General features: G+C 49.0%; 1 protein-coding gene and 1 pseudogene across 3 annotated transcripts in view; one reads left to right on the top strand and one right to left on the bottom strand.

Moving 5' to 3' along the window:
• The window catches only part of CACNA1C (calcium voltage-gated channel subunit alpha1 C), a 665,077-nt gene extending 652,259 nt beyond the window's left edge, over positions 1-12,818 (top strand). For all 3 annotated transcript variants that reach the window (XM_019793444.2, XM_034646388.1, XM_034646389.1), the window contains 4 exons: positions 2,739-2,845; positions 3,126-3,229; positions 5,097-5,432; positions 7,290-12,818. In XM_019793444.2, the coding sequence (XP_019649003.2) occupies positions 2,739-2,845; positions 3,126-3,229; positions 5,097-5,432; positions 7,290-7,592 (850 nt within the window). In that variant the 3' untranslated portion in view covers positions 7,593-12,818. The remainder of the gene's footprint in view (positions 1-2,738; positions 2,846-3,125; positions 3,230-5,096; positions 5,433-7,289) is intronic.
• On the bottom strand, positions 370-1,056 carry LOC105234578 (annotated as a pseudogene).
• Positions 12,819-13,681: the final 863 nt, after the last annotated feature.

The raw sequence follows: 13,681 nt of genomic DNA, 5'->3' as shown, positions 1-13,681 counted from the left end.
GTTTTATAAACTTTTTTTTTTTTTACTGAAACCAACTCATAAATACATTTTATAGTGAGACTCAGTTTGGCAAATAAATGTTCATGAAACTACTTATAATAAAGCTACCCAGCAGAGGGCACTGTTGGCAAACAGCGGCTGAGATTTTTGTCAGTGCTGGAATTTTTTAGGAGAAGGGTTTTTAAACGAGTCTAGACCCATTACTTAATTATGATCTCCACTTTCTTTTATATTAATGTTTTATTGAAAAAGGTACAAGAAAACCACCTATGTACACAGCCCCAGATGAACCTAACAAGCAAGCCTCCTCACACCTTCTGTCTTACAAAAGCTTGACTCCTCTTGCCCATGCCAGCAACACCGTCCCAGTTAGCTTGGTGCCTTTTCCTCCAGCCTCAAAATAAAATCAAACTCCTCTTGAGTCAGGGGATGAATGCAATGTCTCCGGCGAGTGGAAAGGGCCCTATTTTTAAGGGGCCTCCAGCAGCTTTGCAGGTTTGGTGATGGGTTTTGAGCTCAGTCACCAGCGTCATGGAACCCTTCATCGTCTGAACAAACTGTACCTCCACCTTGGGCCATGTGGGGTTGCCTTCTTTGCTGGATGGGTCACAATAGGGATTGTTGTTCTCAAACTGTGGGTGGTCTGGGCAAGCCTCCTGCACAAGCTTCGCAAGTCCTGCGATGCCTGGTTCTTCACAGTTGCTCTGGTAGAAGGCTCCTTCCTCCCGCTTCAGGGCTTCAAGGAAGTTCTGGGCCTGGGAGTTGCGAAGCCCATCCCAGCCTGCTGTCTGCTCGGGCTGTGCTTTGCGATCCCCAGTGCTGCGCTTCACCTCTCCCTTTGTCTAGTCGGCTTCCTGGCTCTGACATCATCAGCCAGTAACTGCTTAGATTCTGCCCACCGTCTTTAGAGGCTGAAGCCTTCTGAGGGCTGGAGTTATCCACTTGGGCTGATGCTCCTGCTGAGTTCTTAGTCTTGGTTCGTCTTCTTACTGGCCCCTTATTGTCCAACCCCGCAGGCTCCGCAGCCTTAGCCAGCCTCTTCCCCAGTCTAGGCATGGTTTCCCTGGGGGGCTGAAGAGCAGAGGATTTTGGAATCAATGGAGACATACGAGAGGCTACTCTGTGTCTGCCCCCAGAAACCACATCCAGGTGCCAGAAGGCCAGGCTGTGATCAGCACTTAAACAAAAACAACAACAACAACAACAACAAAAAATAGCATAGTACAGAATAGCATAGGTTAGAACAAGACAACAGATAGTGTATCCAACGTCACAAAGGTGTTATTTAGTGAAATATTTAATTGCCAATATATATATATGCATGTACTGAGTCTCATAAAATTTATTTATGACTGTGGATTGCATTCAAAAAGTTTAAGATGCATTGTTTTAGAAGCTTTCCTAAAACCACCTTATAATAAGGAAGGACCAGCCCCTCAACCTTTTGATTTTTAGAAACTGCAAATTTTTACATGGCCACATACCCTGGAAATCAGGAAAAGCATACGCCTCAATCCGTTTTGGCTCTTACTGAGTGCTTGGTGCATCCAGGCACTCTGCTAGATCATGAATAAACTGGCCTCGGCACTCAAGGATATTTTAGAAACCAGTTAACATCTCAGATGAGGGAGATAGCATGGAGGTTTTCACTCACAGAGTGGTGCAAGCAATGAAGGGGAAACACACTCAGAGGAGGTTGAGGTCAAGTTGCCGATAACAGGCTTCTGGCACAAGATCAAACAGAAGCTGGGTCTTCAAGAGTGGGTACAATTTGGATAAGAAGAAAATATAATAGGGAGAGCACACCATGTTGAAAATGAGAGGAAAGGTTTGGAGGTTTTCGGTCAGAAATTTTCCTGCACATGTACCAAGGGTCAAAGCCAGTATGCTGGGAGCAGGGAAGGCCACACAGTCTCTGCCCTCAAAGCATGTGGAATCACACCAGGGACAGAGGCGGTGGCCATGTCTGTAAAATGAAGAGGTTAGAAAGCACCTGTCTTCTTGGCCTGCAGGCTACTCCCCCTGCAGACTGCGAAATCAACTTAGTGGATTGCAACTGACATTGTTTAGTGAAATAGAACAGACTAAAGTAGAATAGAAACCACCAGAGAGCCATGCGTGCAAAAAAGGTAAGTATGGTTCGAGAAGTTGAGTTCGATTAGGTGTGTATGTAACGTTTACATACTATGTACAGTTTATATCCCACTGTGAGTCCCTATCCAAAAGGCCTTGCAGCCAGGACCCTTACCGCTCTGCTCTGCTCTGCACTGGCTGACTGGAGATTTGTCCATAGACAGCTGCTTATGTGCCTTGATGATGAAGGGTGGAGAAATTAGGAAGAGGGGGAGAAGTTTGGCTGAAGGTGGGAGTGGTCATGGTAAATAGCATCCACATACATAAACAGAGGAGCCTAGGCTGTTCCTATAAAGAATCCTGTGGGCCTAAAATTTTTACCAACTTTCTCACCAACTTTGACTCAAGAGTGCCTCTACTGCCTCAAATCAGAAATGCAGAAATGCGAGGCTTGTGAGCAGAAGGGCTGTGGATGAGGAGCTGGAAGCCTGGCTGGCTGGCGTAGGGAGTTCCTGCTGCCCGCTCCCCAAACCTTTATGAAAGCACAAAGCAGGAGTTCCCTTCACTAAGGAAAAAAGCAAACTGCCTTCAGGGGATGTCAGCTGTCTCTACAGGATGGCACTTCCCGGCCTCCCAGAATAAGCCTCAGGAGTTCTCTGTTCCAGGCTCTCCCACCAGGATGATGAAAATCGGCAATTAACACCACCTGAGGAGGACAAGAGAGACGTCCGGCAATCTCCAAAGAGGGGTTTCCTCCGCTCTGCCTCACTAGGTAAATACTCACACCTCTCTCTCCAGATGGGCCCTGGCTCACACAGCCCCACGCAGGGTCTGAGCAGATTTCCGGAGCAGTGAGACGGGATTCCAAGGGCAGGGCTTGCAGAGATGGGACTTGTCTGTATGTTACGTGCTATGAGAGGTGAACGGTAGGGAGGAGGTGACTCCAGGGCTGCTCACACGGTTCCTTGCATCCCCCATCCCCAGGGTGTGAGCCTCGCAGACCTGGGTCCCCTTTCCCTGCGCTGATCACAGTTCTTTGTCTGGCTTTGCAGGTCGAAGGGCCTCCTTCCACCTGGAATGTCTGAAGCGACAGAAGAATCAAGGGGGAGACATCTCTCAGAAGACAGTCCTGCCCTTGCATCTGGTTCACCATCAGGTAGCCCAGACTTTTGGAGCCCAGACTGGCCAGCACCTGGCAGGCTACACAACCCCCGTGATTATGGCAAATCCCAAGACCCCACTCAGTCCTCCCTGTCTTGGACCACGGATAGTCCTAGCCCCTGGCCCCAACAGCCCCAGATGAGGGGGCTCGGCCATGCAAGTGAGAACCTTAACAAGGTCTGTCATTTCCCTGGGGAAAGGGGGACACCTAGGGAATACTGGTGACCAGGAGCCCCTCGCATAGTCCGGAAGGGTCAGCAACTCCAGGATTCTGCCTGATCTTCTTCCTACGATGGCACAGATGTTCCCTCCGCAGACATCGGAACACAGAGCACTCAGGCGGATGGACTTATCCCTAGAGTTGCAAGATACCTGGAGATTGAGCTGCACACAAACCCATCCACCTAAATATAGACATGACCAAAGAACCTGCCAGCAACGTGATCAGGAGTAGAGACTGATGTCCAAGGAAAACGGGTCCAGAGAGATTCAATAGTTGAAATACCTCTTGGCATGGCTGACTCCAGCTGAGCCAGTGAAATCCAAGACATCAGTATCCAACAGGTTCTCAGTATCTTAGAGCTAATGGAAGCCTCAAAGAATCAAAGGCCAGTCCCTTACCTCTAGGCAAGTTAGGGCCCAAATTTCCCAAACTTTTTTCCTCTGTAACTATATACTCCCTCACCATAGGCCTATGCATTAGATGACTTTTTTTAATACCCAAAGGCACTCAACTCCCAATCAAACCTTATAATATGCATTAGATGGCCTGTGTGGCATTGCCAGCATACAGATGATTTCCACTGGGCTTTCTGGAATATGAGCGTAGCCTTACACTTCCCTCAGATCTCCAGGGAACCAGGGACCCCAGGCTGGGCACCATCAACAGCTGTGGGCAGAGGAGGCTGGCAAGGCTAGTTGGGGGGGCGGGGCGGGGGGAGACACTGTGTGTGCTATTTTTCAAGATTTCTAGAAGTTCATTTCACCCATGTGTTCTTATCATGCTGAGGGCAAGAATCTCTTCTTTATTTACACTCCCCCCTCCATGCCTTTCCTCTGCCCCCCAACCCATGCTGCAGTGTTCCCTTCCCTCTGCCTCTCGGGCTGGGCTCTCCCACTGCACAGTGCCGCTCTCCGCGGACACTGGCTCAGAGCCGGTCCTTGTGGTGCTGACACAAGGGCCAGGCCCTGGCCTCAGGATTTTTGGGCATAGTGGGGGCCAGAGGATACAACTTGTAAATAGTTTAACACAATACAGTGTAAGATTCGAACCACAGTAAAAAAAAAATTTTTTTTTAATTTTAAAAAAATACCAAACAAACAAACAAAAAAGATTTGAACAACAGTTCAGAGACGAGCTGAGCTAAAGAGCAGCAGGACAGGACTCATGGCCTGATTACCTGTAAAAACTAGGTAGTGGTTCTGTCGAGATCTCTGTGGTGTGCAGTCTACTTCTTCACAGACCTTATTTCACTTGACCTCATGTCAACCCCACAAGATAGGGAGACAGAGGGCATTAGTTTTCTGGTTTTATAGGTGATGAGGGGAGCATTCTTTCTAGACTACTGATGAGAATACCGAAAGCCAGAGGACCCGCCGCTGACGGGCGGTAAGGCCAGTGCTGGGAAGTGGACACTCTTGACTGCACTCCATCACAGCTCTCTGAATTTAGAGGAGAAAGCCGTGCCTTCAGACTGGCATGATCACCAAATCTATTTTAGGGTGGCGGAAGCTAACACAGGGTCTTGATGAGGTGGGAGCCAGAGGGCTGACGACAATGGGCGTGGGAACGGGGAGCAGGAGCTGCTGGGAAAGCAGCGGCCCGCCTCTCCCAATAACTCTCGCTCCTTGTGTGTCCACAGGCATTGGCAGTGGCGGGCCTGAGCCCCCTCCTCCAGAGAAGCCATTCCCCCAGCACGTTCCCCAGGCCATGCGCCACCCCCCCAGCCACGCCGGGCAGCCGAGGCTGGCCCCCACAGCCGATCCCCACCCTGCGGCTGGAGGGGGCCGAGTCCAGCGAGAAACTCAACAGCAGCTTCCCGTCCATCCACTGCAGCTCTTGGTCCGGGGAGCCCACGCCCTGCGATGCGGGCAGCAGTGCCATCCGGAGAGCCCGGCCGGTGTCCCTCACTGTGCCCAGCCAGGCTGGGGCCCGGGGCAGGCAGTTCCACGGCAGCGCCAGCAGCCTGGTGGAAGCGGTAAGTGACCCTGGGCTGCACGGCCCGCGGGGAGGGGAAGGCCGAGGGCAGCCCAGGGACTCTGCCTGAAGAGCTGAGACGAGAGGCTCTGGTCCTTTTCCAAGTAGAGTGGATGTCAAGTCTCTCAGGCAGGAAGAGTCAATCCCAGGGAGGAGGGCGTGCTGTGCAGAAAATTGTGATCACACAAGACGCCAGAGGCTTCTGCTTGGGCAGGGCCTGCCGCAGAGGGAGAAAGGACTGAGCAGCCTATCCCTGCTGCAAGCCAGTGAAGCCCCGCCCAGGGCTCCGGGCTCTGCGGTACAGCCAGAGGGGAGCTCGGACTGCTCCAGGTGCAGGGTGGGCCTGGGCTGTGTTTGCACAGAGAGTCAGGATCTGTGGTGCTCGGAATTGGGGCTCATTAGAATAACCTGGGGAGCTTTGGAAACCTAGGACACAGTAAATGGTATTTTTTCAAGCCCTGCAATGATCCTAATGCGCAAGCAGGGTTGAGAATCACTATTCTGGAACAGGAGGGCTTCCAGTTCCTCTGTCCTCTGCCCTGGCCAGAGCATCTAGTGTGAGCCCGACACCACGTTTTAGGGGACTTTAACAAACTGGAACGAGCCCAATGGGGCATGGCAAGGGGTTGGCGATGTCCCTAGAAGCGATCTCATGTGAGCACGGGTCAAGGGAGTTAAGGAAACAAACCTGGAGAGGGGATGGCTTAAGAGGCCACAATAGGCATCTCCAACCATAAGGTCCCTCATGTCCTGGGCAGGGGGTCTCGAGTGCAGGACTGGAGCAACAGATCAACCTGACAGGCAGGCAGATTTCAGGTTACATGACGAAGACCTTTCCAACAGAGCTTTCCCAAAATGAGGAGGGCTTTCCTATAAAGGAGTGAGCCCGCCATCACTGGACGTATGCAAGCAGAGACAAGGCCCATCCAGTCATCAGGTTGTCATGCAAGAGGTGGAGAGTTAAACCAGATGACTTCTAAGGTTCCTCCTAGCTCCAAAACCCTGTTCTTCACTTGGCCCTGGTTATCCCTCATTCAGTTGACAAATCCCGATTGAGTGCCAACCATGGGCAGGCACAGTTGTAGGTGCGGGGATACAGCTGAGAGACAGTTTCTGCTCTCAGGAGCCCATGCCACAGTGAGGAGAGACAGATCATAAGTAAACCTGGATGTGGCATGTCCCACAGGGTGGGAGCTCTGAAGAAAACTTAAGTAGGACAGGAAATAAAGAGTGATGGGAGGAGGCAAACGGACCTGAGAGAAAGGTATTCCAGGCTTCACTATTAATCCCCTGGCCCTGGCTCGGTAGCTGGTTTCCCCAAAGCCAGTCACTGAAGCGGCCGCTCAGAAGGAGAGAGCTGGCCCTTTGGAGCTGGAGCGGAGACAGGTGCAGACCCGGCATTTTGCACGCATCCTACGCTATGATCTTTGCCCCCACCAAGGCAGCCACCCAGCAGTGGGAAAGGGGCACAAATTCACAGTTTCCCCAAAGGAGAGGGAAGATTTCTGGGCAAGAATAGTATGGAGGCATCTAGGGGTACCAGGGAGGAGAAAAGACAGGGCAGGCCGGTTCCGCCTTAGCAGCTGCCCCTCTAGGAGCCAAGTTTTCAGGTATTTGACAGTTTTTTAGTATCCCAGACAAAGCAGCTCTCGTCCAGCCTACACATCCCTGATTCCTTTGGGCAATGCTCCGTGTCAGCTCCTGTCCTGGGAGCACCCCTCCCACCACGCACACATACACACTCACTTCCCGAAGTTACCAGTCACAGGCCCTTGCTCCAGCCCTGAAGAAAAGAGTCGACCTACAGGAATAATGTTCCTCTTTGGTTCTTCTTCATGGTCCTCCCTCCCCACTTCAGGTCTTGATTTCAGAAGGACTGGGGCAGTTTGCTCAAGATCCCAAGTTTATCGAGGTCACAACCCAGGAGCTGGCTGACGCCTGTGACATGACCATAGAGGAGATGGAGAACGCCGCCGACAACATCCTCAGTGGGGGCGCCCAGCAGAGCCCCAACGGCACCCTACTACCTTTTGTTAACTGCAGGGACCCAGGGCAGGACAGAGCGGGGGGCCAAGAGGGCGAGACCTGCACCACGGCTCCGGTGTGTCGGAAAAGCGAGGAGGAGCTCCAGGACAGCAGAGCCCACGCCGGCGGCCTGTAGTAGCTAGGGCTGGGGAGACGCTGGGTTTTTTATTTGTTTCAATGTTCCTAATGGGTTCGTTTCAGAAGTGCCTCACTGTTCTCGTGACCTGGAGTTAACCGGAACAGCGTCTTCATTCATTTCGTTGGGACAAGACGCAGAGTTGGGTGGTGTGCAGAGTCCGTTTTCCGGGGGGAAGGAAGGCAGCATCCCCCGTTTGTGTCGTGTCCACAGAGGTAGAGTGGTGAGGAGGAGCGGAAGAATCAGGGAGGGAGAGCAAAGGAGAGACGCTTGCCCTCACCTCCAGGCATGAAAGAGAACCTCACTTCCTGCGGTAGCCCTCACCAAAAGGACCCTATGTCAAACGGGTGTCTTTCAACTTTGCTTGTAAAAAAAAAAAATCATTTTGCACATATTCTGTATGAGCCTCACTGTCTCCATAGAGCCAGGGCCCTGTGGATTTGCAGAAGGAAGTAGGGGTGTGACTGCAGCGAGGACCCAGCCCCGTCCCAGAGAGGGAGGAGGAAAAGCAAGAGGCCGCAGGAGCTCGACCGGGCGCCAGGAGCGAAGGGCGAGGGGCATGTGGCAGCCTCAAGGCCAAGGTTCCCCCGCCGCCCCCGCCCCCGCCGGGTCTGCGGCAGCATCACCTACCTGCACGGGCCCCCGGAGCTCCAGACCAGCGGCTGGGCCTGCAGGGGCGCCGGCACCGCCTGCCAGGGAAGGGGCAGCCAGCCCTTGACGAGACGAGGTGGTGCTGAGCTGCTGTGGAGCGCTCTTTTGTTTTGTGGTTTGACATCTTTCTTGATAGCATGTTGCAGTTTTTGTTTTTTGGTTTTTTTTTTTTTTAATCTTTGTTTTCCCAGGGGGAGGGGAGGAAGAAGTGTTTACAAAGCTTTGTAGCCACCCACCTTACTGTTTTCACTTTTGCAAATGTAAATCAGGTTTGGTTTTACTGTATTATTTAAATGGTTGTGGTTTTCTTTTTCTACGTGGGTTCAATAGAGCCTCCGTAGGCAAGTTTTACCAGCCATTGTGTATGCGCAATGATTTGTTATAATTTCCGTAGGTAGTAACAAAAAATTTTTTTGGTTTGGTTTTATAATTTAAAGGTAATGCACTTGATATGGTCTTGCACATATGGGTGATTGAGTTGGGTTCTTTTTAATGTGGGGTGTATTTGTGGGTGCCAGAGAGAGGAAGCATGAATGAGAGAGTCTCCGTGAGTGTGTGTGTTGTGTGTGTGTGCGGTGGGTTGTCTGGGCACCCGTCGTCCATGTGTATGTACACCCACACAGTGCGCCCATGCGTGAATGAGTGTGTAGCTCCCCCTTTCTGGTCTAACTGCGGGGAGATCTGAATCTGGGGCCATTTGAAAGCAAAAACAAACCACTGTCTCTGCTTCTGAAATGGGAATCAGTAACTCTTTGCATTTTCTGTCCCACAAGATATGCAAAAACAATGCAATAATATTCATTTTAAAAATACAATTGTGAGTTGTGTTGGCATTAAAACTGTATTTAAAAAAAAACACAGAGAAATTTAAGGGAAAAACTCAAGAAGGCGTTTTGCTTCGATATATTCCGTGTAATGTTTTATTGCATTGATAATGTTTCTGTTGAAGAAACTGTTATACTTGAATTCAGGTCAGTTTCAGTATTTTACAAATATTTTTTTAAAACTGAATTGCAATTGTGCCAAGCGAATATAATGAATTGAATTAAGTTTGTTTTTGAATTCACTTCTTGTATATTTTGCTGCATGTAAGTAAATCATTTTGTATTTGGAGTGTGACAAGCTTTACCCTTGAACTCTGAAGTGCTTTTCTATATGTGTTTGGGGGAAAGGGAACGAATATTCTTTTAATTTGTACAATGAGCAAAGGTATCACCAGTGTAAGTCATTATTCTGCGATCCACAAACAGGTTTGGACATTACTGTTTTGCATATCTTGTGTTCGCTTCCGTTCCCCTCCGTTTTTCCAAAACTGTATGATAAGCATATTCGTACTACATCTTGCTCTGAGAGACCGGGACATGTCTTATTCCTGTCTTCATTCTATCCACTCTGCTCCAGTTCTCTGATTTGGACTTTGTCTAGGGGCAGTCCTGCACCGTAAGCATCTGCATCCCCCACGGGAGAGGTGGCTGGCTTTTCTGTTCACTTCCACAAACTTTCCTCAGTGGTTTCCTCAGGAAAGTGTACGCTGACTGAGAGGATGGAACTAGAATTGGGCTGCCTGGAGGGAAGGGAATCCTCCTTCAGGCAACTGCACTACCCATACTCAGACAGCAGGGGCCAGAGAACAGCAACCAGGTAAAATCTTTTTCCATCCAAAAGTCAGCTCAGTCTTACTCACTTCATCTTTTCCTCACTCTGGAGCAAGATTGCCTCCAGATCTACCCTAGTTGTGTGTGGCAGCCGTGGAGGGGACCAGGACCAGGGAGGATGCGTCAGGAGTTCACAGTGATAGTGGAACCAGAGACTCTGTGGGAGCGTCTCTTATGCCCGGTTATGTCTACCTAGAACATCATCCTGTCAGTGCTGTTTCCTTCAAATAGGTTTCAGCAATGATGGTTGAAAAGGAAGTGATTTGGGGAAAACAGGACCCAAACATTCATCCAGAATTTATCCAGTGAATGTCTTCCAGTCCCAGTGGTCTCTCAGCCCTTATGTGAGCAACCAAGAAATTAAAGTCGGGGAAAGTCCATTCCTCAGTGAAGACGAGTCTTCACTTTCAAGGACTGATCCATGAAAAGTGGAGAACCATGCCCGATACTCCCAGGTTAACTTACAGTCTAGAAGCAGAAGGGTTTCTTCCTGTTTCTCCAAGCTCAACCCATCCAAACTTTTTTGGGTCCTTTTCAGTGCCATGAAGGCCTTCTAGAAATTACAGTTAGGTGTCGTTCTTTGTCCAGTTTCCCAAGATATCTACCACTGTGCTGCTAAGATTTTAGTTATGATGGAGAGGGGTGCCCTTTTGGATTGCTATCTGGTTCTTGCTGGTCCCTGGATAGAAATTTGGAATCTTAACTGGCCACACACACACACACACACACACACACACGCACACAGTCACACACTCACTCAACCTTCATGCTGCTTTCGTTTTTCCTTTTGGACTTGTCTTCTGCATCACCAAATCTCATTCGCCAGTGGCATGAGCTACAGGCTGGGCTCATGCCAGCTACTCCAGAGCCCTGCCTAAGTGAGGCCCCTTGCCCTTCACCACTCAGACCTACAGGGTCCCTTCTTTCTAATCAGCTCTGTCAGAAGACCGGCTAGCCTTGCACCCTGTAAGAATAACGTCAGCAGTGACAAGAACACCTGGCCCTGTGCTGCTGGGAAGGAAAAGTTTCAGATGGGAGTTCCCTGTGTAGGGCGATGGGTCTTTCTGGCCTGACCTCATGATCGACTGGTATAGGACTGACACAGGATACCTGTCATCATGCAGACGGGTAAAATCAACCATGAAATCGTGAACCTCATCTGCAGTGTATTAAGTGATGTCTACCCTCCACCTAGAGCAGGACTTTGCCCATGACCATCAAATCTTCTGAGAACCCTTGAGTGGCAGGAGAATGCAGCCAATGACTGAGGACCACTGGGACTTGAAGAAGTGCCGTGTAAGTTCTGGGGGTTGGTAAACATGATATTTATTTATCCTCTGAATGGCCCAGACTCTTGTATTTCCACATTTTGGCTTTTTAATAATTAATCATGTGCATGGCTATAGTAAGCAGAGAGATTTTCAGTTGTCTCCTTTCTGCCTGTTTCTAGGGTGTTTTGGGTTTTTTTGTTTTTTGTTTTTTGTGGGTTTTTTTGGTCCTGAGGCAAAAAGAGGAGAATGTTTTCCTAGATTTTGGCTTGTTCCATGAATTCTCTGCTCTGCTTCAGAGGCTATTAGGGTCCCTCCCCACCGCCTTCTAACTCTGACTGGGAGGTCCAAGGACAAAGGAACAAGGCTTCCTTACTCTGTCTTGATCCTGTGACCCTGCTTGCAAACCTCAGGGGCTTGTCTAGAGTGAAGCTATCGGTTTCTCACAGCCATTTTCCTTCCAGCATGTCTCCTGATCATTCAGCTATAGATAGTAAGGCAACCACAGGAGGAGGATACCTTTCAATGCCTTAGAGATAAGAACACCCTGAAAATGAGGAGTTTGGAAGTCATCAGAAGGGTTTCATCATTCCTAAAGTTCAAAACATGTAACAATAAGCTAGTTTAGGCATACGGAATAACCCTGGTTGTCACATTTTTAACCTCATCAAACCATAATTATGAATGTTACTAAGGAGGATGATGACATCTCCATCCAGGGGGACCTAGAAAAAACAAAATACCATTGTCTAAGAGTTAGAAACCATGTAGCAAAGAGGCCAGAAAAGGGCAATCTGGTCTCAAGAGGGCCCATTCAAGGCCCAATTTAGTAAAACACTTGCTGATAAGAGTGCAGGCCAGTTCTATTTTTTCAAAGACATGGTTCTGTTCGGGGGGGAAAGTGTTGGCACAGAAAGAACTGGAGGGAAAATGCAGGTAAAGCAAAGGGCAGTTCTTGACTCTTTATGCATCTGTTCCTATTTGATGGAAAGAAGTGTCCAGTTCACCCACCCACAATGGCCAGTACAAGGGAGAGGCTAATGCCTCAAGGATCAACTTTGGAAAAAGAGAAGAATAAAATTTCAATCATTGTTTTATCAGACAAATCAACCTATCTGGCCAGATGTGTGGTATCTGCCACCCTGGCTTTCCTCTGTGCTGGTGTCCCTCCCCTCTTATTAGCTGTCACGCCACTTAAAACTGGCTCCAGTTAGTCAGAAGGCATGAAGAGAAACTTAATGTCACTCACGGTGAAGCTTTTAGTCACCACATCCGGGTTCCCCATCAGCTCCCTCTGAAGAGACACGAGGAAAAGAGACAAGGGACCGAAGTGTCCTACAACAATCAGGGATGGGATCTCTTTCCCCTTCCCCAAGCCGTTCTCTCTATTCCAGCCTCCTGCCCAGCCGCCACTTTTCCTTCCTCCCCTGCCCCCGTCTAGTCAGAAGAACAGAGAGTGGAAAAGAGTCCAATGTGCAGATTCTTAAGCAGTTTCTTTGTGAAGCTAGTTCTGGTTTTAACTTTATTCTTCTTTTACTGAAAATAAAAGCTTTGTGAAGCCAGATACCAATGAAACAGGTGGTTTCTGCCAGATTTCCACATGGCTGGGAGACACCTGAACACCACACATACACATACACACTTTCATCCTCGCACACACACCCACACACACACACCCTTCCTTAAGGGACAGGGGCTGGTGCTGGGGTTGAGCTCTGCACAAATGATATTGTCATCCCAGAGGGCTGAGCACTGTGTGGAGAGACATGGGGGGCGAAGACTTTCTTGGGTAGAAATAGCGCCATCTGGCCCTATGATTACTGTGAACTAAATATTCTTTATCTACATGGAGAAACACAGCTTCTTCTAGAATCAGACTTCTCCCTCACATGGTTTGAAGAGGCTTGCTCCAGAGAAGATGCAGTGGTAAAGACTCTTCAGCTCTCCAGTATATGAGAAGAGCCTTTTGATCGGTCTCTGAAAGGGAATTAGAGATTGCCAGAAGTATATATTGAGCCAAGTTGAACAAATCAATTCAACACTGAAAATAGAGTCAGAGTTGGGACTTCCACAGAAATCCCCTCAGTCTCTACTGAACTAAGGAAGACAAGACAAAGACTAGATAATTAAGCAAAATCCTGAAATGTTATATCACCAGAGTCAAATATTCTCCCTTCAGATCATATGCTGGCCTCTTCACAGCTGTACGCTCTTTTGGGGGGCATCTCATGCACCCCACTTTCCAGAATCTGCTCTGATTTGATAAGATTCCTAGAAAGGGCAGCATGACATTATTCTACCATAAATCAGACATTTACTAAGAATTTGCCATCTAAAAATCTCTCACGTACCTCATACATAAGAAAATGTTTCACCTAGGTCATTAACAAAGAAGTCTCTTGGTGGAAGAGGTTTTAAGTCTTAAGGAAAGGTAATTTCTATGTGAAGAAATACAGAAATGGACAGGATGGTTCCTTTTTGCAGTTTGAGCCTGGAGAACTCTTGTTCTGATGTT

The sequence above is a fragment of the Ailuropoda melanoleuca genome, chromosome 16 (genome assembly GCF_002007445.2).
Source record: "Ailuropoda melanoleuca isolate Jingjing chromosome 16, ASM200744v2, whole genome shotgun sequence".
Classification (NCBI taxonomy): Eukaryota; Metazoa; Chordata; class Mammalia; order Carnivora; family Ursidae; genus Ailuropoda; species Ailuropoda melanoleuca.
Note: the sequence above shows the minus strand (reverse complement) of the source record. Positions and strands in the feature narration are given on the sequence as shown.